Source organism: Synchytrium microbalum (genome assembly GCF_006535985.1).
Source record: "Synchytrium microbalum strain JEL517 chromosome Unknown SmJEL517_scf0018, whole genome shotgun sequence".
Lineage (NCBI taxonomy): Eukaryota > Fungi > Chytridiomycota > Chytridiomycetes > Synchytriales > Synchytriaceae > Synchytrium > Synchytrium microbalum.
The window spans coordinates 206,901-231,682 of NW_022158367.1; the positions used below are offsets into that span (position 1 = coordinate 206,901).

Below are 24,782 nucleotides of genomic sequence, written 5' to 3' on the forward strand. Positions count from 1 at the left end.
CTCGAGTTGCTTTCAAGGAAGGGTCAAAATGATGTTTAGGCTGTTTGGCGAAAGTGTTGATAAGATGGCAGTTTCAAGGAGAATTTCTTAGTGAGTTACGCGTAATTATTCAAAATTCATATATATTTTATGATATAATACGTATTCAACTTGACTCTATCAACGCCTCCACTCCAAACATCAACACAATCAAAACAACATACAGAAACAATGTTTTCTCGCAAGGCAGCCAAGAAGCGAGGCCGAGACGAAGACGATGATGATGAATCTCAAGTCCTAGTCCCTCCTACCCAAGAAGATCAAGAAGAGGATACCCAAATGTCTGAAGAACCCGCAGAAGAAGACGAGGAAGAGGATGAACCACGACCAAGGAAACGAGTCAAGAGTAGTAGTAGTGCAAATGATTCATCTAATAGTGGATTACGTGGTGTCATCAAGTCTGTTGAACTGTTCAACTTTTTGACTCATGAGCATCATCATATTGATCTGGTACCAAACATCAACTTCATTACTGGTCAGTTGCTGTGCATTTGATTTTGTTGTTTGGTCAGCAAAGAGTGATATTTAATCAGTACATATGTATAATATTAGGCAAAAATGGATGTATGTCTCTGATCTTGGTTGATTCCGTTTGCCTCATTTGACTCAATTTCGTTTCATTGATTAGCTGGCAAGAGTAGTATTCTAACTGCCATTGTCGTCGGTTTCGGTGCTCGAGCTTCAGATACAAATCGTGCTGATACTACAACCTCCTTTATCAGACATGGCGCAGAGTAAGTCGCTGTCCTCAGGTACTATTGTATCAAATCAGCAACCGATACATCATCACCTTGCATAGCTCCGCAACCATCCGCATCTCGATTTACAATGAAGGAGATGAAGCATGGCAACATGATCTATTCGGAGACACTATCATTGTCGAACGCAAAATCTTCTCTGGTGGTTCTAGTCGATATCGTCTACTTAATGCTGCCAAAAATACTTGCGTCTCTGAGAAGAAGGGCGACTTGGATGCTATGCTTGATTCATTCGGTATACTTCCTGACTCTCCAATCATGATCTTGAATCAAGATGCTGCAAAGAAGTTTTTGCAAAAGAGTACACCTCAAAGCAAGTACGCCGTAAGTGCTGTCTTGAGTTTTTGATTGAAGAGCAGAAAAGACGGTAAATCTGACGAATATGCACATGTAGTTATTTCACGAGGGTACTTTGATTACAAAGCTACAAGCTGACTTGATGCATACAGAGTCAGAGATTGAAGCTCTCAAGAATACTACCAAAAACCATGAACGAGTAAGTTATTGATACACGTGTCGCTACTCGCTCATACGCCCCGTAATGAAAGCACCATCCCCCAACCACAGGATACTAAACCGTTCGTTTTAGGAACTGGAACCTCTCAAGAGAAGATTCGAAGAGTTGAAACAAAAAATGGCCCTGTTCGAGCAACATGAAGCTGACGAACAAAGAGCTCAAGCCCTGTTGCTAGAAATTGCTTGGGCAGTGGTGGAAGACAAGGAGAAAGATATAGAAACCTTACGAGACCAAATCACCCAACTGGAAAGGAAAGTGGTTCGATATCAACGTGAAGTAGATGCACATGTAGAAGAGAAGGCCATACACGAGGCAACTCTACATGAACACGAGCAACGTGTTGCTGAACTACGAGCCATCAACGAAGGCATCAGTGCAAGTTATAATCAACGACGAGCAGACGAGAAAACCAAACATGCTGAATATAATCAGGTGGTAGTTTCTCGTACAGAATTCAATACTGAAGTTGATGCCAAGGAACGTAATATTGCCGAGTTGACTGAAAAGATTGATCAGGTTAGAGCTCGTATGGCTGATGAGCAGAGATCTGTCATCAAGAATATTGAAGACGATGTTGTACGTAAAGAGGCTGATGTTGTTGCGAATGATGCTCAGACTGCAGAGGTGTGTATTTGATGAATGAGAGAGCAAAAAACAATAGTTACGAACTTACAATACTTTTCTTCAATAACACCACTTGTTATTTCTCTTAGAATAACGAAGTAATGGGTCGTCTTCAAGCCGAAATCACGACTACCGAAGCAAGCATCAGAGATCTGGCTCAAGAAAGGAGACGATTCGAAAATGATAGGAATAGTTGCCGCCGCGATATCGAACAATACAAGCAACAACAACAAAGCAGAATCAGTGCTTGGGGTCGTAGAATGCCAGAAGTTGTTGCCAAAATCAAAGATTATGCTAGTCGTGGACGATGGACTGGAATGACTCCTATTGGTCCTCTTGGTACGTGTGACACAGAGAGAAGGGATTCCCTATGGTAGCACTCGCTGAACTTGGCTGCCCTGTTGAAATAGGCGAATACGTCAAAGTGAGGCAAGAACAATGGGAATATGCCAAAGTCATTGACAATGAGCTTGGAAAGCAATTGAGTTCTTTCCTTGTTTCAACTCCTCGAGATATGGACCTGATGAAAGAGGTATTGAGAAGTTTGAATATGTGAGTTCTGCAGATACTCCGTTGTTGTTAGTTTGTATTAGATGTTTAAATGTTTTTTTTTTGGACGAATAGGGTTCAAGCAGCACCCGTCATATTGATCAATACTAGAGAAACCCACGCATTCAATCCAGACAGACCACCTGAACAGTTTATTACTGTAGAACGATGCATTCAGGCAAGTTAGCAAATAATCGGTAGATACTATATGGATTATTCAGTCTGACTGACTGTTTTTTCCTCATCTTTTGCAGATCTCTCGAGAAGACGTCTTCAAAGTTCTCGTCGTCAATGCACACATGGAGCAAACCATTCTCGTACCCGATTATGACTCTGGCAAAGAAGTTGCAACTCGTTGGCCACCCCATTGTGGAAAGATCCTGACCGCGATGAATGCTTCTGTTGGTAATCGACAATTTGGAGGTGTTGGTATTGAACATCGTCAATGGGATGAACATAGGCCACCGAGATTTTCTGAAGATACTGAGGCTGCTATTGCGTATGTACCTCCCGGTGTTCTTTCGTTCCGTAATCTTCCAACAGCATTGTCTCTTACCCTCATTTATACAGGCAGGCTCAAAACCGACTCGCGAGGATTGAAGACGATATGGCTGAAAAGGATCGGGATATGCAAGGCTTGAATGCTACAGTGACAGCTTTGAAACGTCGAGTTCGAACTTTGCAAGTAAGATACTCATCAATGACTTGGCATTGCTATTTTTTCATTCCTTTCGCCGATTCTAACATTCTGGGATAATTCACGAACAAGGAATCAAACGGAACCTTGTCGAACAGGAAGTTTGCTCTTGGACGCGAGATTCGTGATTTGAGAGAACGATTGACTCAATATGCAGTTGGTGATGTTTCTGGATATGAATCTGAGAAGTTGGTAAGTGTCAGATATCCCTTTAATCGATGACTTGATGGAAATAGGTTTAGCATCGATTGTAGCTCACTCCAAAAGCTGTTTATAGAGCGAAGAAGAGTCTCTCCAGGGTCTCAAAGCCCAACTCGAACCATTGGACACACAAATAGCACAATTGTTTGGTGAGCTGCAAGAATTACGAGCAGCCTTGGCACAAGACAAGGAGCAACGACGTAGAAATGATGCCGAAATTGAGAAGGCTCGCAATCCTATGGAAGCCACTATGAGAGACATTGTTAATTTGGAAGCTGCTGAAGTTCGTACGAAAGAGAAGGTAATTGGTCACATTGCGCTCATATCCTCTGAGTTTTTTCTTCTCACCCTTTCTTCTATAATCCGATCACTAGTTGATAGCAGCTAAAGCAGCAGTAGCGGACCAACAAGAGAGACTTCGAGTAGAACAGGACGATGTAGATAACGCCGCGAATATGGCTCTAGATTTGTGTAATTCTGAACGCATTGAGCCGTCAGCTAGTCTTGCAGAGTTGCAACAAGAGTCTGATGATATTGAAGCCAAGAAGAAATTGCGTGAAGCTCAGTAAGCTTGAATATCTGTGAACATTTTACGAATCTGAGTCTTTGCCGTATTTTTGCTGTCATTAACGCGATACTCAAATCATAGACTAGGGGATCCACAAGAACTGTACCGCAAATGTTATGAAGCCGAATCTAACTTCACCAAGGCCAATCTTGCCGTCAAAGCCAACAATCGACGAGTAGCACTATACAGGCATGCCGTGAAACTTCGAAAACACCTATATGAAGGTCTCTTCAGATACTATAGATCAGAATTCAAGGACACGTTCAAGAACTTTGCTCAGCGAAGAGGATACGTTGGGAGGATCAAGTTTCATGAGGATAGTAAAACTATGGATGTCAAGGTATCCATACTTGCAAAAAAGCGCTACCTCCTCTCTCCACAATATCTGCTTTCCGACACTAACCCATCTCATTTTCTGTATGTAGATGAGCAAAGGCAATGATCAAGAGGGAGGTGGAGGAGCGAAACGAGGAGTGAATCAACTCAGTGGTGGTGAAAAGTCGTATACTACTCTCTGTTTCCTGATGGCTTTATGGGAGTTGATGAATGCTCCATTCTATGCGTTGGATGAGTTTGATGTCTTTATGGTATCTGCTTGTGTTTGAGTCGTTGTTGCTGGATGGTGCACAAAAAAGCTCTTGATTTCTCGGGCTAATGAACGATTTTTCAATTGGTGTTTACAGGACAGCGTCAATCGACAACAAAGTATTAGTCTGTTGACATCTGCTGGCAAGAATATGCAGTTGATTTTGATTTCGCCTAGTGATGGGTTTACTGTGTAAGTACTATGATGAGACGGGTGGTCGTTTTTCAACGCTCTCTTGACTGATGCTTACAAAACTTGTACTACAGACCTCCTGGCAGAGCCAACATATGCAAAATTGTGCGCCTATCAGATCCCATTCGTGGCGCTGCAGGTGGTGGTGATGACGCCGAATAGTTTCAAAATCTACCAAGAATGTTGGCAAGATTTGTAGTTGCTGTATTATAACCCCTGTTTTTTCTCATGTTATTAAACCATTTGCTTTTGTGAAATAGTATATGAAGATCCTTTGGTCATTTATGACTTGAGTTTCTTGTTGGAAGTGCGTGAGTTGTTGGGGTTGACGCGCTTTGATTTAGGAGAAGGATTGGTAACGTTGGCGTGGTTGCTGTCAAGTTTGCTGTACATTCTCACTCTTTCGTCAATGATCCGATCACTAGTTGGCAGCACCTAAAGCAGGGTAGCTGAACAACAAGAGAAAGTTTTAGAAGGACAGGATGATGTAGAGCTTGCAGCGAATATGGCTTTAGATTTGTCTGATTTTGAGCGAATCGGGCCGTCAGCTACTCTTGCAGAATTTCAACAAGAGGGTTAAATCGTTGCAATCTTACGAGTCAATACACCCACATCTCGCATCGGACAGACTGATTGCTGGGATGAATTTGATCAAAATTATTTTTGAAAGTTCGCCCGAAGCGCTCTTCGTTCTATGTTATTCAAAAACAAAAGTGGCAGACCCAAAAATGGAGAAAATCACTTAAAACTCTCCAGCAGGACTGCTAAAAGTAGACAACTTCGGCCTCTTCCGGCGTAATAGATGAGGCTAGAGGCCTGCTATCAGCTCGCCTGACGACATAATCTTCAAATAACTAAATTACCGAGGACTGGTCTCGATAATTTGACACCAGAATTCGCATCCCTTCTCGAATACACAATGAAGGGCGAAAAGCATACAGAACTCTTTTTAATTGGCTGGAAAGGCAGTTTCAGGGTTGAAAAGCTTTCCTTTTCTTGCAATCTTCAAAAAACTGTTCGTTAGTTGACTCGAGAAAATCACGGCGCTTGTCGGACACACGATCAAACTGGTTTGGGAAGATGTGAAGCTATTCTGGATCCGTATTCAGAACGGGTTGATGATAAAACAATTAAAAGCTTCAATAGGTTGTCGAAAATGTTTGGACAACTGGCAGTTTGGCTAACTGGCAGTTTGGCTGGCAGTCAACAATTTTCGTGATTCGGGACAGTATAGACCTATGTCTCATCTATGTCGAGATTCGAGATTCCCTTATAAATTCAAGACATATCCTTCCCTTTATGTGCCACTTTCATAGTTTCTTAGGCAACTGACACTGCCGAAATTAATTTGCCGAGGTTTGCTACCGGCTGTGGAGTCTGTGTTTTAGCCAAATCAGTACTCGACACGACTGGTTTAACGTCAGTGGAGGTGTTGAGATTGTTCCTGAAACTACCCACGTCAGAGGGTTGGAGGCGGTCGACAGTCACCTTAAGCCTTAACGGGTCACACGACAGCTGAAGTCGCCTACTTTCTTAACTCGACAGCGACAAGTCAAGTTCGGCAAATCAAAATCGGAGCACAACCAAATAACGTGCTTTGAGTACATTTCGTTTGTTGTTAGAAGAATGATAGTAAAGGATCTGAGCGTTGATGAGAACTGTATGGACGCGATTCCCATTCTTTAAACCACACGAAATTGAATCAAATACAAGTATAAGTGTTTGAATGCATTTGTTACAATCGCAGACCTAACTACAAAAACACAATTCCACACCTCACGACCCTATTCTGACATGCATCTTACTTCGTAAATACAGATTTTCAAAATCTCAAGACTGAATTGATCTAGTCAGCTATCAGAGTCTGACGCTGTTCACAAAATGCAAACAACCTCAAATTTCCGCCTTCAACCTCCAACCGGAATCCAATTCAAGCTTAATTCCTGTACTGACAGCCACTCGTTGCCGTAATGCAGCAGCATCCTCAACACCTCCATCTCCTTGTAAGCCTTCCGTTATAATCCCAGCAAACGACGTTCTTCCGTACCCTACGGATAGCAAGTCTGGACACAGCATTCCGTCTGCCATTATTGCATCTCCGGAAAGTGCAACATCATTGCCATCGATGTTTCCACGTAGACAGTACACAAACTCTTTTAATTGAGGTTGTCGTTCAATCAACAATTGTACCGCATCCAGCATCAGTGAGAACTACGGCTGTAGCAAGTGCGTTGCCTGGTGAGAACCGTACGAGTTCCCTTAAAGTTCTAGAGCTTCTGAGTAGAAGGGTTTCGATAGCTCTTTGCTTTGGAGTCGGCGATGTTCGACAGCTGTGTGAGTGAGTTATTGGTTAGCGAGGTAGAACTGAATGACAGCTGTTTGAGTGAGTGGCAGCCTAGCGAGGTATATGCGAGATATACAGACTGACAGCACATAACATTTAACTTGAACGCGAAGGCGGTCCTGGCAGGAACCCAGGCCGAGAGACTCAAACTCGCATTCAGCGAGAGACTCTAGGAAGTCTGCTGGGATTCTACCAAACGTGACCCTCATGCACCTCCTCTTTACAAATGCCTCTATTGGCTTGCAAGGGATGATAGTTTGCTGCTTGAAGTTGCGAGTCTTTACTACCCTTTAATAAACCCTTCCATGTAGCTTCATCTACTGTATTCCTAGTAGTAAACTCATTGAGATTCTACTCGCCTATGGCTTCCTTCAGACCATTCGGAATTTCTATGCTCATATGAAGTGTCCTTACAAATGGATGTCTCGAGACAAAGTACGACCAATCGTGAAGTGCCAAGTGCCAAAGTCCTTCAGTGACAACATCGGAATATAGTTGCCGTACGTTCAATTCGACAAGGGTGGGAGATACATTATGGATAGGCTAAAGTCTATCATTGTAAATGTGCAGGGTTGGAAGGTTGCTACAGTCTGATAGTAGAGTACTCTTAAAGGTGTGGCTGTCTTCCCGTAATTCATCTTGGTTAACGGCCAAGTCAATATCTAGTACCCTGTCTAGTGGGTATTGATAATATATGGGTTTTTTTTGAACTCTTCACTTTGAGCATCCATTTCAAAGATTCAAAGAACCTTTGATTTACAGGGGCGACTTTACGATACAGTTTTACGATGGCTTCTAAATTCTGATCTTTGCATACAAGGGCTGCTGAATGCAAAGTCGATTTATTGTATTCCTCACTTTCGTTGTCCCAAGAGTATTCGAATATTCTGTCCAGTACGAGCGATGTTAATGGAGGCGTGCCGGCGAGTTTTGCTGATTGATTATAGGATTTCTAAGCGGATTCCGACGTGAATCTATTGAACGTAAAGTCAGAGTGTGAGCTTGAAAGTGACCACCGTTGGATGTTTTGATGTCGATCTTCCCAGCAACGCTTCATGAGCTGCAAGCAAAGCAGAGGCGAGACATCGATAAAGTTAGACATAAAGAATGATTCTGCTCACTGAAAGATAACTTCACTTCTAGCAACAACAAATGATCAAAACATCAATGTCAACTTTCAAACCATACCTTAACAAGAATACAAAGCTCCCTACGAAGCTCCCTATGATTATCCTTATCTAGAAGAATACTGGCTACGACTGTTGCGTCCCTTGACACTCCTAACTCACTAGTTCGTCAAGGACAATAAGCCTAGCTGACCGAACAATAAGCCTAGCTGACCGAGACTGAAATAATTAGGCCCAAATTACGCGTTATTTGAATATTGTAGCTTATATTGTCGTTTCACAAAAATCGTGTCCATGAACAACCCTTCCAATGCAAATCGACATGTCACTGTACCGAGGATTGACTGTCACATCTGACAAGCGGACTCCTTCTACTAAAAAACTTGAAAATACGCTGACATCTGGTGTGTCATTTGTCCCTTTGTTCCGTGACATAGTAACAAATTTTTCACTGAGGATACTACGCACATATGTTTGACCGTCTAACAAGCGTTTTGTATTGCTGAAACTAACGATGTGTATGCCAACAAATGAAGAGAAATACCTATCTACTATGCTTGTGCTTTATGCAAAAGTGACGGGTATCTTGTTTCTAGAGTGCGGTTGGATTTGAGGATGGGGCTGGGGTAAAATCTGTTACAGTAAGTGAAGGTACAGGAGCAGTGTCCGTTGGTGATGGTACAGGAGCAGGGTCTGTTGGTGACGCTGCTCCTGCAGCGTCTGTTGGTGATGCCAGTGGGGTAACGTCTGTTGCGGTGGGAGATGACATGGGAGTGGCATCTGTAGCAGTGGGTGATGCTGTGGGAGTAGCGTCTGTGGCTGTGGGTGATGCGATTGGAGTGGCGTCTGTTGCCGTGGGCGACGCCATCGGAGTCGCGTCCGGAGTGGCGTCTGTTGCAGTTGGTGATGCTATGGGAGTAGCGTCCGTTGCCGTGGGAGATGCGATTGGAGTAGCGTCTGTGGCTGTGGGAGATGCGATCGGAGTACAATCTACTGTCGTTGGTGATGCTACTGGAGTATATGCTTGTGCGCCAAAACCCTAAGACAACGAAAACAACACTGTTAGCCCACGCTGTTTGTGATTGTTGACGAAAACAACATTCTCTGAAATCACATACGGTAACGAAAACAGTTACAGGGGCAGGAGTGAACAAAGTGACAGTTGTAGTTTTGGTGACTGTAACAGTGGCACTTGTTACTGTTGTAGTGACTGTGCTGGGTGTACATGAGCCGGAGCCACCGGAAGAGCTCGTGCATGATCCAAATGCGGATTGGCAGCCAATATCACAGTATCTAATTGTATTTGGGTATCATGAAGTTGAGCGTTTTGGATGCTGAAGAAAACGATGGTGATGAAGCCTACGCAGAAGATGAGCCCTGCATAATACATGATCGTCTGGTTAGTTATTGTCAGCCTACATTTTGCATGACGCTTCAAACCATGACAAATCCTCGAAATGAGGTGGCCATACTTACGCAGTACCCATATTGTGAGCAGCACTGGCCTCCAGTACAAGAAATTCCAACATCTGCTCCACATCGGCCATCCGACTAGCATAACAAGCTTCTATGTGAGCTCGCCAACTTTTTATTCAACAAACCATCAAAAACTTACAGAGCCTGAAATGGTACTACACGAGCCAAAATTCGACTGACAGCCAGTACCGCAATGTGCAGATGAGGTACCACAGAATCCATACTATTGATTTTTTAAGACCGATCGGTACACGTGTTGGGCCACAATCCCCTCTTCAAACAAAACACGTACCTGCGAACAACATCCAGTCGCACAAGATCCAATTCCACTCCCACATTCTTGAGCGGATGCTCCGGATGCAGCGATACAGATTACTTGGCCAGGGAGGAGGTCTGCACCACCTGCACAAGTCATTGGTGTACCAGCAGAGTTTAATTGTTCCAGGACTTGGTAGCTTGATACGCCGTTGTTCATTGCGATGCTATTAGGGAAGGACAAATTAGAGCGATTGGGCCGAGTCCTGCATCAGTCATGAGTAATGAGCTTCCTTACGCATAGCAGTAATCTCCCGATTGAACGGTATAACTAGTACAAGAGTACGTTAGGTTGAAAATCAAGTCACAATCGTTAGTCCTATACGTCGAACTTACAAACTAGTACAGCTCGAAATCGGATCTGCCTTGGATACAGCAGCCAAACCGGCCAACACAAGTAACTAATTCGTTCATTGCAAAACACACTTTAGCCACTCAATGGAACCCAATCAAAGACACCGGAACTTACAGCGAGATAGATTTCCATGATGCGAGGCAAGTAAAGACTCAATTTTGTAGGTTGGAACTGTTGTAGTGTTGGTTGTTACGATGAGCTTCGGATTTAAGCTCTGTGGTTTTGTTTCAACACCAATTTACAACCTAAGCGAAGGAACGACAGATCCGGGTGTATCCTCGTACTTGGCAAGGAGATTTAAATTTGAGGCTTTCGTTTATCCTTGCTCCGTTGTGGTGGTTGTTGGGCGACGGACCCAAGAAAAAGCAAAAGTCGTCGAAACGCAAGGTTACGAGGGCGGATCAAACATGGACTTTAGATACTCGGATACCATTTAAGACATTTTTATGACAATTACCTACTGATTCTGAATATGGACTTCAATACAAACTTGCTTAACAGATAAAGAAGACCTACTGCTATTGTGCTCATGATTCACGCCTACGAATCTTGACACGATACGCAAGCGTTGGGATCAAAAACATCCACATGCAAAGCAGCGTCTTCTGACAGTCCAGGCACATCCTCTGTCTGTGCCTTCAGGTGCAGCTCTCTACGTGTCAAGGCCAACAACGCATCAGTCTTGAAAACAATGGACACAGCAACTTCACTTCAATGACACATATTTCGGACTAGCACATCCTGCTTCTTCATAAAACAATAGAGATTACCATTGACAAGAGTCATGGCGTTTCAGCGCATTCCGGGTTATTTTTTTTTTGGTTGAACCCACCTGAAATCCCGTCTCAGGATGCAACTTCAGCGTCTCGTTTACAGCCGCGTTAATATACTTGCAGCTCTTAATACTACTAGTAACGAGTCTATCTGTTGTTGGATCAACAGGACAAATCATGCCTTCTTCATTGCTTCTGTATGGTCCATCAGGCAGAGTACTGTAAATGACATTGCACCGACTGACGAGTCGCCGACTGCTGTTAGGACGTTCATGATTTTGGTTTGGGAAGAAGGGAGATGACGTGTTCGTAAGAGCTTAAAAAGAAGCGAACGTTTTAACTGTCTATTGCGTTGCTACACCTCAGTCATGGCTTGCCGATCATTCAGCTTCTCACCGACTTCTGGGTCTATTAGCCTATTAAAGGGTGATTTAGAAATATTGAGTCTGACCGAAGAAAAATATACAACGAAGCCTCTTCTTTCTCCATACCCTTTTCCATGAACAAGCAATTCCAAAATATCTCCAGTTGCTCCGTCACCGGCGACTCATCGTTCATTGACTACTGTTGGGTGTAAGTTCCCTTAGTAATGTGGCCTCTTTTGGTTTACCGACAAACGCCGACAAAACGCCTGCGCCTTCTTCATACTATTCACAAACAGCCCAACCTCTCTCGATCGCCCCACCACATCCTCAAACTCCCAAAACGACGCCCCAGTTCAGGAATCATGATACGATTAGCTGGATTGCAAAGTGTTTTCAAAAACAGTTGCGTGAGCTTAACACAAGAGCATCAGTTTCATGTTGATGGGATGAAAGGAGGGGGATGTACCTTACGAAAACGCGAAAGAGATCCAAACCGCTCTACATTGACAGGAATACTCGAGTAACTGTTTGAGAAATATGATCGAATGTACATCAGTCCATCTCACGTCGTATGGCTTTTTTGCTCTAAAAGTCACGATGTAACGCACCATATGCTCAACATACATAGCAAAAGGCGAACAACGCTCAATAACCTCAAATGTCGTTCCAAGCACATCTTCCAATATCTTTGATCGCGACGCAACGTTAACTCATACCGTATGTCCACTTCAGCAGCACGATTCTCCTTTGCTACTTGCTGCACTATTGATTCCAGTTTGTCGATGCCTGGGTTAATTGAAAGACTGTTGGGTGAAGAGGAGGACAAAACCATACGGCTGAGCTCTTCGCAAGTGCTTCCTGTTTTTCAATGAACATTAAAGGTAGTAGCTCACCTTTGATGAGAAAGCCAAGACACACAAGACACGAACCTCCCAACTTTGCGATGCTCCTCCTTGTTTCTCAATGAGGCAATAGCACAAGCTTCATTGATCTTATGGTGAGCTAATGTTGGTGTGTTCCTCTTCGTAGACGACTTAGGCACATCACGCACAATCATACCAACAAAACCAGCAGCACTAGCTGATTTTGAAAACGAGTAAACACCATTTGGTATAGAATAGAGAATAAGTGGGTATGCTTGAATAGTAGGGAGAGCCAATTGGATCATGATGCTCACATCGTCGGCGACGAGAACGTAAAGAGCTAGAACTGAATCTTCAAAAGAGAATCAATTAGGTTCAATCCTCACAACAGGCATATATCTGATTTGAAGCAAGTTTGACAAAGAGGGGAGCGAAAAAGACACGAAGGACCCGGTGCAGAATGAGTGATATACATTTCATTCGTGCGCCTTCTCGCAATTATGGGTTGTTGGTCTAAGAAACTGACGAAATGTTTCACAGTGCTGACCTCCCACAATAATCAAAAACGACAGACCTGGCCAACATGATAGAATGTCCATTCCACTAAATCACCACTCGTCCCACTAAACATCCTCTCCAAATAAACTCGACATCCAAAACACTTCAAATACCTTTTTGAAACCAATCAATTCAAAAAACAAATTCTATACAATACTTGCTTTACAGACAAAAAATTCCACCTTTGTGTCTCTCCATCACTATTATGGTGTCTGACGCCTCCGAATCCTCACCCGATATGCATGCGTCTTAATCATAATATTCACAAACAGCCCAACCTCCCTCGACTGCCCCGCCACATCCTCAAACTCAAACCGACGCACCAGTTCAGGCACGATGATACGATTCAGTAGGATTGCAAAGTGTTTTCCGATGCAGTTGCGTGAGCCTACATAACACGCAGTGTGCGTTAGTTTAGTTCTGGGATGGAAGATGTGCGGGACATACCTTGCGAGAACGCGAAAAAGTCTTGGCTTTCACGCTCCTCGTCAATGAATCGCTCAGGTCTGAACTTGTCTGGGTCGCCCCATGTGGGGGTGTGGCGGTGGAGGGCGTAGCGGGATACGTTCACGGTTGTGTTTGCTGGGATTGTGTAGCCACCGATGATACTATCGGCGCCTTCAGGTGCTGCTCTCTATATTGAAGCAAAAAACAAGAATGTCAAAGACGAACGAAAGTATTCACCAGTACAAGTAATGAAGTGAGAACTACAGCACATCCAATGGTAGCTCAAATCCCATTGAAGCAACAAAATGCAGCCATGCCAGAGTTCAGAGTATTTGTTGGTCATTCATTAATTGGCTTTTTGTTGCACCCACCTGAAAATCCCTCCCAGTATACAGCCTCAGCGTCTCGTTAACAGCCGCGTTAATGTACTTGCAGCTCTTGATATGACTTGTAACAAGTCTATCTGTTTCTGGATCAACAGGACACGACATGACTTCATCGACATATTTCTTCATTGCTTCTTTATCATCTATGAGACATAGCACGGTGAATGACATTGCACCAGCTGTTGAGTCTCCACCTGCTGTCAGGAAGTTCATGATCTAGTTGGGATAGGATGATGGTTTAGCATTTACAAAAAGCGACCATGGAGATTGGACATAGGCTGTTACCTGAGTCATGACTTGACGATCATTCAACTTTTCACCAGTTTCTGGATCTATGACAATACCAAAATGTGATTCAGGACCGTGGATTGTAATCTAATGATCATGTCTTGGCCGGATTTCAGGGTTTTTGGCTATACCTTTTCCATGCACAAGCAATTCCAAAAGATCCGCAGTTGTTCCTTCACCGACAGCCCGTCGTTCGTTGACTACTTCTTGCATGTAGTTCTCACAGTAATGTTGCATCTTTTGGTCTAACGAGGAAAGAAAGCAGAGGTGTATTCAATGCATGTTGTTGGAACAATAAAGGCAGACAAAAGGACAGTAAACCTGGCTTACAATATTGATTCATAGGCATCCACGAAAGAGCTCTAAACCACTGTACGTTGGCAGTAACACTCAAGTATCTAGTTGAGAAGAATGGTGGACGCACATTAGCTAAATCTCACATTTCCTTTTTTGTCTACACAATACCACACCACACCTCATCATATGCTCCACATACGTCGCAAAAGGCGAGTAATGCTCAATAGCATCAAACTTTCTTCCAAATGCACATCGTCCGATATTCTCAATAGCTACTGAATGTAATTCGTGCCATATATCCACTTCGGCTTCACCGTTGCCTTCTTTGACAAGGCGTTCGAATTTGGCGACGAGCTCATCGGATGCTTGGTGCATTATTGGTTCTAGTTTGTCGATTCCTGTTTGTGAAAAAGGAATGGTTAGAGTGATGCAAAAAATCTACGAACAAACACGCCAAGTGCTGAAGGGTACGATATCCATCGCAGACACAAGGGTAAGGCACTTCACCTTTGATTGAGAAAGCAGGAGACATGAACCTCCTAACTTTGCGATGTTCCTCTTTGTTCCTCAACGAGACGATCGCACCAGGATGCATTGGTCCTACAAAAGAGAGTTCCGCAGTCAGCGTCTTTGTCAAATGAGGAAACCTATTCCAATCTGCGCAATATATACCAAAGAGTCCAGCAGCACTAGCAGATTTTGGAAACTATGAGGAAGTCGAGTTTAGTAGGTGGCCATGCTAAAACAAAAAAATAGACAGACGGAATACAGTCAAGTGTAGCTTACGTCTTCAACTACGAGTACATGGCGAGCAATAGCTGGATCGCCGACAGATAGTTCATTCGGTCCAATTCTTACAACAGCTCCATATCTGTTTTGACCAAGTTCAACAAAGAGATGAGCATAAAAGATATCAAGAGCTCGTGGTTAATGAGCAACATACTTTTCATGCATGCGTCTCCTCACAACCATGGGTTGCTGGCCTAACAAAGTGTGGGAATGTCAAGCTTGATGTCCAACTCGTCCCACAAGACACAAAACTCCAGCAACAGCTGTCAACATCAGATCAAATATGTATTCACTCTAGCACCACGACATACCACTAAGCAACCTCTCCAACTGCAGTGCAATGGATCCCAGCGCGACATAAATCACTGGACCAGGAATCTTGCGAAGTGGCGAGACAAACAACCAGTATCCCAGCCATAGAGAGTACGAGAGTCCAGTCGCAATACCTGCTGCTAAAGCAAGTGCCTTTATCTGCTTGTCCATCTTATTCATTCACTTGTCTACGTATGGTGCTCGTGTGCGCCGTGATGCTGTGCGACATCAAGGTGGAAGGATTTTGGACGAGGAGGGCAAATATCCGATACTCTCAAACCAAATGGTGCCCATCAAATTCCCAGCACTGAAACTGCTTGTCCTTGCAGTTCGCTTCTTCACCTTGTTTTCTCTTACTTCTGAATACCCCTTGTCGCTTGCATTACAAAGTACCTTCATTCGCAATCACTAAAATATTAAATCACAGAAACAAAAACATTCTCGAAGATTCAACGAGTCCAACACCAACCCAAACATCATCACTTGTATCAAAATCCTCTGTATTACTTCCACACTCAAACGATAAAGCAACATCACACAAAAGATAAGTACAAACAGCACACTAGCTTCCACTCCAAATCCCAATCTCTATGAATCTTCACTTCCGTTGCTTCCGTTAGAGTCAGAGTAGTCGGCTGCGACTTTGGCTATTGAATGGGAAGTGATGTTAGGGATTCCACGGCAACAAAAAACAAAGGAGCAAAACATGCAGGCAAGGTCAACTTGTAAAGAAATCGTACCCTTGAAAGCAAATGGATCTAAATCGACCATCTTGTCAAAAGTGTATCCTCCCAGTCCATCGAATCGTAACAGGTACTAAATCAAGGAGGTCATGTTAGAATATAGATAGAGAGCAAAACAGAGACGAATTCGCTGGAGAAACATCATGAGGGTTTTACGCCAAAAAAATGCAACTCACATCGTGATACTTGAAGAGTGTCTGACGATGCGACACTGTGAATAATGAGATGCCTAAATCTCGTGCTGCCGTGTACATGATTCCTAATAATGTCAGGCGATATGATTGTTAAGATATGACGAATTTCCTTAAAGTATCTTACGATACAGCTGCTCGTATAATTTTTTCATACCTTCCACATCAACAGAAACCGCACTCGTACACTCATCCAATATAGCAAACTCTGGCTTGTGGTAGAACATTCGAGCCATAGCGACTAGACGAAAAAGTGTTGACCTTAAAATCGCTCAGCAGCCAAAAAAATCCATTCCACAATCTTCGAGTACACGACACATACCTCGTTGCTTCTCACCCCCACTCAGCACGTCCGCCCAATCCGCAACAGCATCCCACCCTCCTTCCCTCGACACCAGATACTCTAGATGCACCGTAGCAAGCAGCTCCATAATCCTCTCATCTCCATACCCTCTCGACGCAGCTTCTTTGGCACTATGTGGATAAATAACTTGATCTCGTAGTGTTCCAAGTGCGAGGTAAGGTTTCTGAGGCACATAAAACATCTTGTCCATGCTTGGTTTGGTGAGTGTGCCGTCAAATAGAGGCCATAAGTCGCCGAGAATACGGAAGAGGGATGATTTTCCGCATCCGTTAGGTCCTGTTACGAGGACGTTCATGCCTGGGTCTACTCGCATGGAGAGTTGTCTAACGAGGAGGTCACCTATCGATTGGTTGCAAGAAGAGAGCAATTGTCAGACCTTCAGGATGCCTAAAAAAGTTTAAGATGACTTGGGGGCAATACCATTGGGTGTAATAATAGGCGTCTTGTCAAACTTAATGATGCCATCCTGAATGATAACCTTGCCCTTCAAATCAGAGGGGCTGATAGCTAACAGAACGAAACCCCGTATGAGCCATGCTAATCGTGATTCTCTGCAACTTGCGTTCCAGCTTCTCTTACACTGTGTCTGAGCAAGCTCAGATCCATCCTTGGCAATCATAGTTCTGGTATACCGTCCTTCATTCACATCAGCCAGCACATCAAAGAGTTGTGATACTCGACTAAAAAGAATTACATTTAGTATAGCATCAATACAAAATCGCTTCTTTTATTCGCTTGCTCCAATAAACACAAACATACCTAGTCAACCCAGCAAGCCTCTGCAAATCCCGTCCAGCCAATATGACTCGTCCAATAGCTTGTGAGAGATTCACTAGATAGCCAGAATTCCTTGAATAGTCTTCCATAATCTGTGTTGGATCTGCTGTCATCTTGCCCATGAACTCAGATGTGTATGTTGGATCAAATACGGGTCGTGCGAGGAGGTAATAGGCTGTCATTGTTGCGCAATACTTGACCAGGATTCTATTCCGAGTTGCCAAGTCGGTTTTTTTGTTAGTGGTGTTTGATTGACCAGTAATCCATTTTTGTACGCAAACATGATAAACATACGAGTCAAATATGCCATTGATGAAATGCAGCCAATTTACTAAAGAAGATGATTGAAGTCAATGACCATTCAATTCATTTAGCTTTGTGTTTTCGGTTTACTCAAAATACATACTCCTATCCTGATGTCTAACAATATGATCAAATGAGGCATTCGCAACTGCCTTTTCACGTTGGTTTCCACCATAGAATGCTATTTCTTCGGACTACACAGGCGAGAGCAAAATGAGCATCAGGACTTAATGAAGACGTATGCAGTCTAGCTCAAATTATCCCTCTGTATGAACATCACACATACATGTGTAATAACCCGTGAATGTGTAAACCTGAAATCTCCTTCTAGCTTTTGCTCTTGAGCAGTTACTATCGACAAAAGTAGGATGTCAAAAAAGAAACGTCAACGACCCCCTAATCGATTTTGGTCCAGTACTTGTTTGCCGCAACTTCTCAAAAGAGCCAGCTCTTCCTATTTCACTTACATCTTCCAAACGGAGGTGAGAACGCTCTCAACAGCACCGCAGTCCCAATAAAGTACCCAATCATGACAAACGGCGCTTCAGGTCCTAGCGCTTGTCCCAGCTTGTACGAAAACAAGAATATATCCACGACGGGTTTGGCTGTATCAGAGTATATGTGGGAGAGTGTTTCGCAGAATTTGTCAATGTCCTAGTTTCGTTGTGTGGGATGAGTTATGCGACAGGAACAAACAGAAGAGGAGAAGTGAACGATTACTTGAGTGAGTAGCTGATCAGCATTCTGGATTCGGTTGTCAATGTTTGATATTTTGTAGAATGTTATGCCCTGGAAGGTTTTTGTTGGGAAGTCAGATCAGGCGTCATGTCTTAATCATTCAGCAAAAAGAGAGCGGAATACAGCTTGTATGTACCTTGAAGTACTTGTCATGTGCATACTTGATTCGACAAGAAAAGATAGTGATATGTTAGTGAGTGACTGGCAAAAAAGGACAAATCATGCAAACAGCCGTATACCTTAGTCAACCGATCACGAAACGCCAGCGCCAAAGCACTGATATTTAGTTTCAGACTATTATTCGTCACCTAAATACGTGAATCCCTTTCAGACCTCGAAACCTCGAGTGCTAAAAAAAATGCGAATATCAAAGGACATATAAGCTTTCTCTTACACTCATAGGCCACCTAACACACGAAACAACGTGTCAGCTCAACCATCAAAAGAAACATCCAAAACATGAAGAATATTACATCATCATCCCAAACTCCATAACAACAAGCGTTATAAACGCCTCTCGATCTCGTGATACGACGGCACGGACTACAAGTCCATTGAATCCTGAAAACCATATGTCGAGCCTAATACAGTGCATATGTGTCAACGAATAAAAAACGGTTAGAAAATGCGCACCCTGTTGACGTGTCAAACAGCAACAACACACTGACCATGTTCTAAAGATCAATATAGTTCCCAGCGATACGATCAGCACGACCTCTTTACAGAATAAGCCTATAAACGAAACATTGTTAGCACTCGTTGGTTTACCACGTCATCAGCGTTCACACGAGCATGTACTTACCAGGTATCAGGATTGGAAGCAACCGCCTAAAGAGATCAACATAATTCAGCGCTTTTATCCGATTGATCTTACAGTGTTGAGGGCAACCAACGTGAAAAAGCCCATCATTGAAATGCCCGAAAATGCAAACCCCCAAATGTTACAAGTCAAATCAATAATACACGTACATGATCTGAGCACTAAACCTCTTATCCAGTCTCTTTTGCGCTTCCCCATCGGTCTCGTTTGCACCAGTCTGTTCATTCTTTCGTTTGGGGATTTCGACACGGGGAGTGGTGATTAGGTAGATTGCTGATGCTGCGATGAGGGCAGTGAGGCCTTTATTCTTGGTAATGGCGAGCTTGAGTGTGGATAAACTCATTGTTGGGGGATTGGTTTGTGGGGTAAAGGAGTAAGCTAAAATGAAGGATGGCAGTAATGCAATGTGAGTATTCGTGATTTTTTTTCGCCAGTCAAAGCTACAACACCGACGCGTTTTGTGTTTCGTGATTCGCTTAGATTATACGAGATCTAATATCTATATACGTGCACGCTTTCTACAATGCTTTACACACTTTATACACGTCCGGCCCATAAATCCCACAGCAGTTAAAAAGGAAGCAACGCACACATATTTATACATTGTTTACTCGCTCACAAAACATTCTTCAACCACCCCAAATCCTTCTCAACCCTCCTCTCATAGAGTCCAAGCACCCGCAACATGGTATGCTCATCTCCACAAACAAGCACACAAAGCCTCTTGATTGCAGTCGCAAACCATACAGGAAGCGCCCCAAAGAGGTCGTTCGAGTCGTATATCCTGTATGCCAGTGCTTCGTCAGTGTTGTTGCTGGGTTCGTCATCTTCATTGTCACTGCTATATGAGCGATTTGGAGTGGCGTCCACATCAGGTCCAGCAAGAATGAGAGATCTGACTGGCATGAAGTCTTCTAATGGTGGTTGGGTTACGGGTCCTGCTGGGACGTGTTTGCTCAATTCTCGTGAATCTATTCACCAAAAAAGAAATGTTCAGATGCCGTATGAGATCGTATGACCACATGAACCATCTCACATGTATCAATCAAGACTTGAGGTACAATAAAATTCTCACGACGAGCCCACTCTAGATACTCTTCTTTTAAATGATTGTATGGTCCATCGATATCACTAGTAGTTGACGGATGCAAAGTATTGAGCGAGGCTGAAAAAACTAAATACAGCAAACAAAAGCGTTCGAGTTTACCGACAAATTCTTAAACGGACCACACACTACACACCTTTCATCCCACAGCCACATAGGCTTCCGATACCCATCCATCAATCTTTCAGCCAGGGTCTCAGTAGACACCAAATCGGGAATCGTCGATGCCACATCATCCTCCTCATCATCATTCCTCTTCTTCCTACTTGTTATCTTGTTCTTCTCCTTGTCTACATTAGCATAACACAACTGCATAGCCATAAGCAATGGCGATGAAAGAGGTGTATACTTGTATACTCCTACATGAGCCCTTTCTAATGTATGTCCTAGTTGCATGATCCTATGTGCTAGGACGTATACTTCGACTGTGATTGAGAAGAGAAAGTGGAGTCAAGACGAAGGAGAGTAATTGTGAGTGAAATGTATTGTGGCGCAAAAACAGCCCAACTTTGCAAGAAGATATCCATATTACCTGGCAAGTCCAACTCCCTACACAGCCTCATCAGCAACACAGGTCTATTTATGTCCGGCCACTGAATATGATAATGATCTCCCAAATTCTTGGCTATTCGTACAACGAGTTTTTCGAAATCAATCAAGTCCGGCAACTGTCGTGGTCGAAAGTTCGATGCTTCGTTGGATAGGCGGACACAGATGTGTTCTGGAAGTATGAGGTGTGATGACCAGTATGGGATTGCGCCTGATCCGCACCACCTGGGGGAAATGATAATTGGCAATGGATTGGTGATCGACCGTACGCATGGCGAAACAAAAAAAGGCGCTCTCCAATCACTATACCTGAGAATATCGGAAGGAAAAATAGCAAGCTGCATGTAATAACATCCCAAATACAGTATCGCCAACCGATGTGCATGATCAAACCCAAGAGATGTGATTGTATATCGATCTGTTAATTTCCGTGATTTGATTGACCTTTTACCAGAAGTAGCAGTTGACTCTGCATCATCCTTTTCTAATACTCGTGATAGCACTGGAAGATTACTAGGTCCAGCAGTACTGCTCGGTCTATTAACATGACTTGCTGACGAGGCACTAGACCGTGTCTCCATACCATCAATCATCTCAGTATCGGTCTCTCCATGTGATGCTGCGTGCTGTGTACCATCCTCATCGTCACTATCAGCGCGTGTCTGAGGAGTTGACACTCTGCTACCACTTCGTGACTCATCGTCTGATACACCCGTAGCGATATCAGTCTCGGGAATATCGATCATTGATACACTCATAAACCATAAATCTCGGATAATGTCGCGTAGTTCGGGTGGGAGATGAGCGATGCGTATGAGAGCTTCGGTTTGCTTTTTCAGCAGGTATTGGATTGCTTCCAGGATTGCTTGTGCGTCTGCAGTTCTGTGGCCGAGCTTTTCTTCTAGAAGGACAAAAGGTCGTTTGCCATTGAAGCTAGATATAGTGTGTGTGTTCTTTGGCGACATCAGCGACGAATATACCTGGCGTTTTGGCAGCCTTTACACCACGTCCTCCTTTCCGTACAGTAGACCGTCGACCAGTGGTTTGAATACTTTCATAGTCTCCTTGCTCTTCTTGATAAGCCTGATAAGATAGAGAAGCAAAACAGAACATGGAATCGTTGAGATCATCCTATTGATGTCAAACAGCCACAGCATACAACACGTTGTGCAGCATACCAGAGACTGATGTCCATTCTCGCAGACATAGAAACCTAGATCATCCTTCTTGTATTTACGTGATGTACAGGTTGGGCATGGTGGAAGCCTCTTCTTCACCATTTCCTGAATAAACAGCTATCCAAGCTATATAAGATCAATATGAAGCTATAGAGAAAGCACAGCTTGTATGAGTATACTTGATCAAGGCATGCAAGGTTTGACTCACATCAATTAAATAAGGCACGTACCAAGCTTCCAAGTGTTTTTTACAGAACGTCAAAACATGTGTTTTTGGGAAACTTCTGACTTTCAAGCTAATACACGGTGTATCATATCTTAGATCGTCATATTTATATTTATGGCTCTCAAACATGTTGACTTATACTCGCAAACGCTCAAAACGAGTCATTGATAGCGACTCTGATGACGAGACATCAACTGTCAACACTGCAGCTGCAGATAGACAGGACTTGAAGCAGCTACATCGTAATAGGCCGAAACGAGTTATACACAGTGATTCTGAAGACGACATCTCCAAAGTAGTCAAAGGCTTGAATCAACTGTATCGTAAACGGAAACCAGTTATAGGCAGTGATTCTGAAGACGACAGCTCGAATCATCCACGTCGTAAACGCAAGAAGATTCAACCTGAAGATTTGGATGATGGTGGTGGTGATCAACCACATCATACCACTACCACAACAACCGATACGCCATCACGACACTCTTCTTCAGGAATATCATCCACTGTTATAGGAGATGAATCAGACCTGTCTTCTGTAGACTCTGATTCCGATGATGAGCAGCTACAAGAAGAGGAGCTAATACTCGACGACGACGAAGAAGAACAACAACAACTCCATAAACGACAACGCAGCCTTGACACACTACCACTCGAAACATGGAGACTCCTAGGCTCCAGACATCTATCGGCTGTCGACTTGTCTCGTGTTGCTGCAACTAGTAAGGCAATGTCTCAACTGTTGCAGGATGACGAGACTTGGAAGAAGGCTGTTGAACGAAAGCTACCGTGGGTGCAATCTGTATTTGGGATATCCAAGAGACAGGTTTCGTTGCTGTTGATGAATCATGCTTGTCAAGTTTGTAAAAAGAGTATTGGAGTGTAAGTTGCGATGACTGCTGCCGCAGCATTTCAAGAATTCATAACTGACTTTTTTACTCTCCTCTATTAGACACATATACTGGCAATGGAAGACTCGTCGCTGCCACGCTTGCATATCAGACATAACAGTCAGCACAACAGCTCTAAAAGACGACCACGCAGTCCCTCAAATCGCATACCAACATCTCCCATCAATTCCACATAAGCTCAATCGTGCTCGTGGTATAGACGATAAAGGTCCTCGCTATCTCGTCGCAGACGTAAACGCCGCCTTATCAGACTATGAAGCAGCATTGAAACAAGACGCTGTTTCTGCCTGGCTCGTAAATGTTACCCTTGATAAACATAAACGAGAATCAGGAAACGATGTCAAAATCGCTGCAAGTATGGAAGTCAAGGCTGAGGAATTTTTTGGAAGTCTTGCTAGACGAGATCGTGAATCACTATATAACGATTTACGAAACCGAGTAATGAAATTAGACTGGTGTGATGACTCCATTATCGACATTGTAGTTGCGTCACCTTCCTGGAAGGCCGCAATCAAGAAACCACTCCCCAGCACCACAAGAGCCTTCAATGCCCTCACATACAAAATCAAGGAACAGATAACGCCTCAACTTCTCACTACCGTAAACGACATGTTTCGTAAGAAGATCACTCATCTTCGTCATCAGCAAAATATCATCCTACCATCAACACCAACGTTGTTTGAAAACATTGAAGATGACATTCTCGAATCACTCCCCGATAATCCAGATAGTGTGACTGATGTATGGCTGGATGTATATGCGAAGGAGTTTGGACGTATGAAAGGTGTCTTGCGGGATTCGTTACAGATGGACGATGTTGAGAGGTTGGAGTATCGGTGTGAGTGTATTGGGAATAGGAATGCGTTTAGGTTGCAGGAGGTCTTCGAGCATTGCTTTATACATCATAGGAGAAGGTTTAGTGTTAATGTGTGTGACGTTCTGTTTGATGAAATGTCTGTTCACAGCTCTGAAGTGATTCATTTTTACTTGGTACGAATATTGCAAACGACTCACATCAATCAAAATTGCGTTTTAGGATTCCAAGATCAGAGGTGTTGTGAATCATGCTTTTGCTTAAGCTTCACTCGATTTACACTTTTGGCTTTTTTGGGCTTCGTCGTTTGCATATACTGTAGTTGTAATTTATTGCTACTCATTCACATTGCTGTATTTTTGGTATTAGCTTATTTGCACATATTTGTAGTTTGGTGTGTATTTTGTTATCCAGTTCACGAAACATCCATGAAAGCCAAAACTGTTTAGTCGAGCTTGTTGGCTGTTTTCAAATTATGTAGAAGAGGAGACGACAAGAGACACGAAGGCAGTACACCTTATGCACAGCGAAATTTTCAGGTGTTCGTGATTCGTGCAATTCAAACATTCAAAGCGACGCAAACGTGCGTTTAAAGTGACATCAGTGTCCAAACCACAAACTTCAAGCACTTCTAGACTAG

The 24,782-nt window shown here is 43.4% G+C and overlaps 5 protein-coding genes across 5 annotated transcripts; 2 read left to right on the forward strand and 3 right to left on the reverse strand.

Moving 5' to 3' along the window:
* Positions 1–210: 210 nt before the first annotated feature.
* SmJEL517_g03463 (uncharacterized protein) lies at positions 211–4,893 on the forward strand (the record flags this gene model as incomplete). The annotated part of the gene is made up of 18 exons (XM_031169391.1): positions 211–514; positions 592–603; positions 668–773; positions 839–1,121; positions 1,192–1,293; positions 1,387–1,938; positions 2,028–2,277; positions 2,349–2,490; positions 2,563–2,647; positions 2,742–2,986; positions 3,058–3,172; positions 3,257–3,376; positions 3,462–3,686; positions 3,760–3,950; positions 4,035–4,293; positions 4,379–4,540; positions 4,637–4,731; positions 4,806–4,893. 18 exons carry the CDS (start codon positions 211–213, stop codon positions 4,891–4,893), a joined length of 3,336 nt encoding a protein of 1,111 aa, XP_031024617.1.
* Positions 4,894–8,794: 3,901 nt separating this feature from the next.
* On the reverse strand, positions 8,795–10,480 carry SmJEL517_g03464 (uncharacterized protein; the record flags this gene model as incomplete). Its single annotated transcript, XM_031169392.1, has 9 exons — positions 8,795–9,241; positions 9,321–9,495; positions 9,566–9,598; positions 9,679–9,769; positions 9,868–9,901; positions 9,971–10,160; positions 10,232–10,264; positions 10,330–10,394; positions 10,463–10,480. The coding sequence occupies 9 exons, from the start codon at positions 10,478–10,480 to the stop codon at positions 8,795–8,797; spliced, it is 1,086 nt and encodes a 361-aa protein (XP_031024610.1).
* Positions 10,481–13,110: 2,630 nt separating this feature from the next.
* Positions 13,111–15,597, reverse strand: SmJEL517_g03465 (uncharacterized protein; the record flags this gene model as incomplete). The annotated part of the gene is made up of 12 exons (XM_031169393.1): positions 13,111–13,295; positions 13,355–13,541; positions 13,726–13,956; positions 14,026–14,072; positions 14,160–14,273; positions 14,359–14,426; positions 14,525–14,723; positions 14,833–14,925; positions 14,998–15,031; positions 15,112–15,196; positions 15,269–15,308; positions 15,426–15,597. 12 exons carry the CDS (start codon positions 15,595–15,597, stop codon positions 13,111–13,113), a joined length of 1,455 nt encoding a protein of 484 aa, XP_031024611.1.
* A 417-nt stretch (positions 15,598–16,014) lies between these two features.
* SmJEL517_g03466 (uncharacterized protein) lies at positions 16,015–19,705 on the reverse strand (the record flags this gene model as incomplete). The annotated part of the gene is made up of 20 exons (XM_031169394.1): positions 16,015–16,073; positions 16,167–16,242; positions 16,346–16,428; positions 16,518–16,601; positions 16,683–17,063; positions 17,145–17,231; positions 17,304–17,404; positions 17,484–17,708; positions 17,796–17,832; positions 17,908–17,998; positions 18,091–18,155; positions 18,272–18,458; positions 18,525–18,593; positions 18,679–18,702; positions 18,782–18,850; positions 18,937–18,949; positions 19,016–19,123; positions 19,211–19,274; positions 19,345–19,370; positions 19,512–19,705. 20 exons carry the CDS (start codon positions 19,703–19,705, stop codon positions 16,015–16,017), a joined length of 2,043 nt encoding a protein of 680 aa, XP_031024612.1.
* Positions 19,706–22,547: 2,842 nt separating this feature from the next.
* On the forward strand, positions 22,548–24,406 carry SmJEL517_g03467 (uncharacterized protein; the record flags this gene model as incomplete). Its single annotated transcript, XM_031169395.1, has 3 exons — positions 22,548–23,299; positions 23,370–24,318; positions 24,365–24,406. 3 exons carry the CDS (start codon positions 22,548–22,550, stop codon positions 24,404–24,406), a joined length of 1,743 nt encoding a protein of 580 aa, XP_031024613.1.
* Positions 24,407–24,782: the final 376 nt, after the last annotated feature.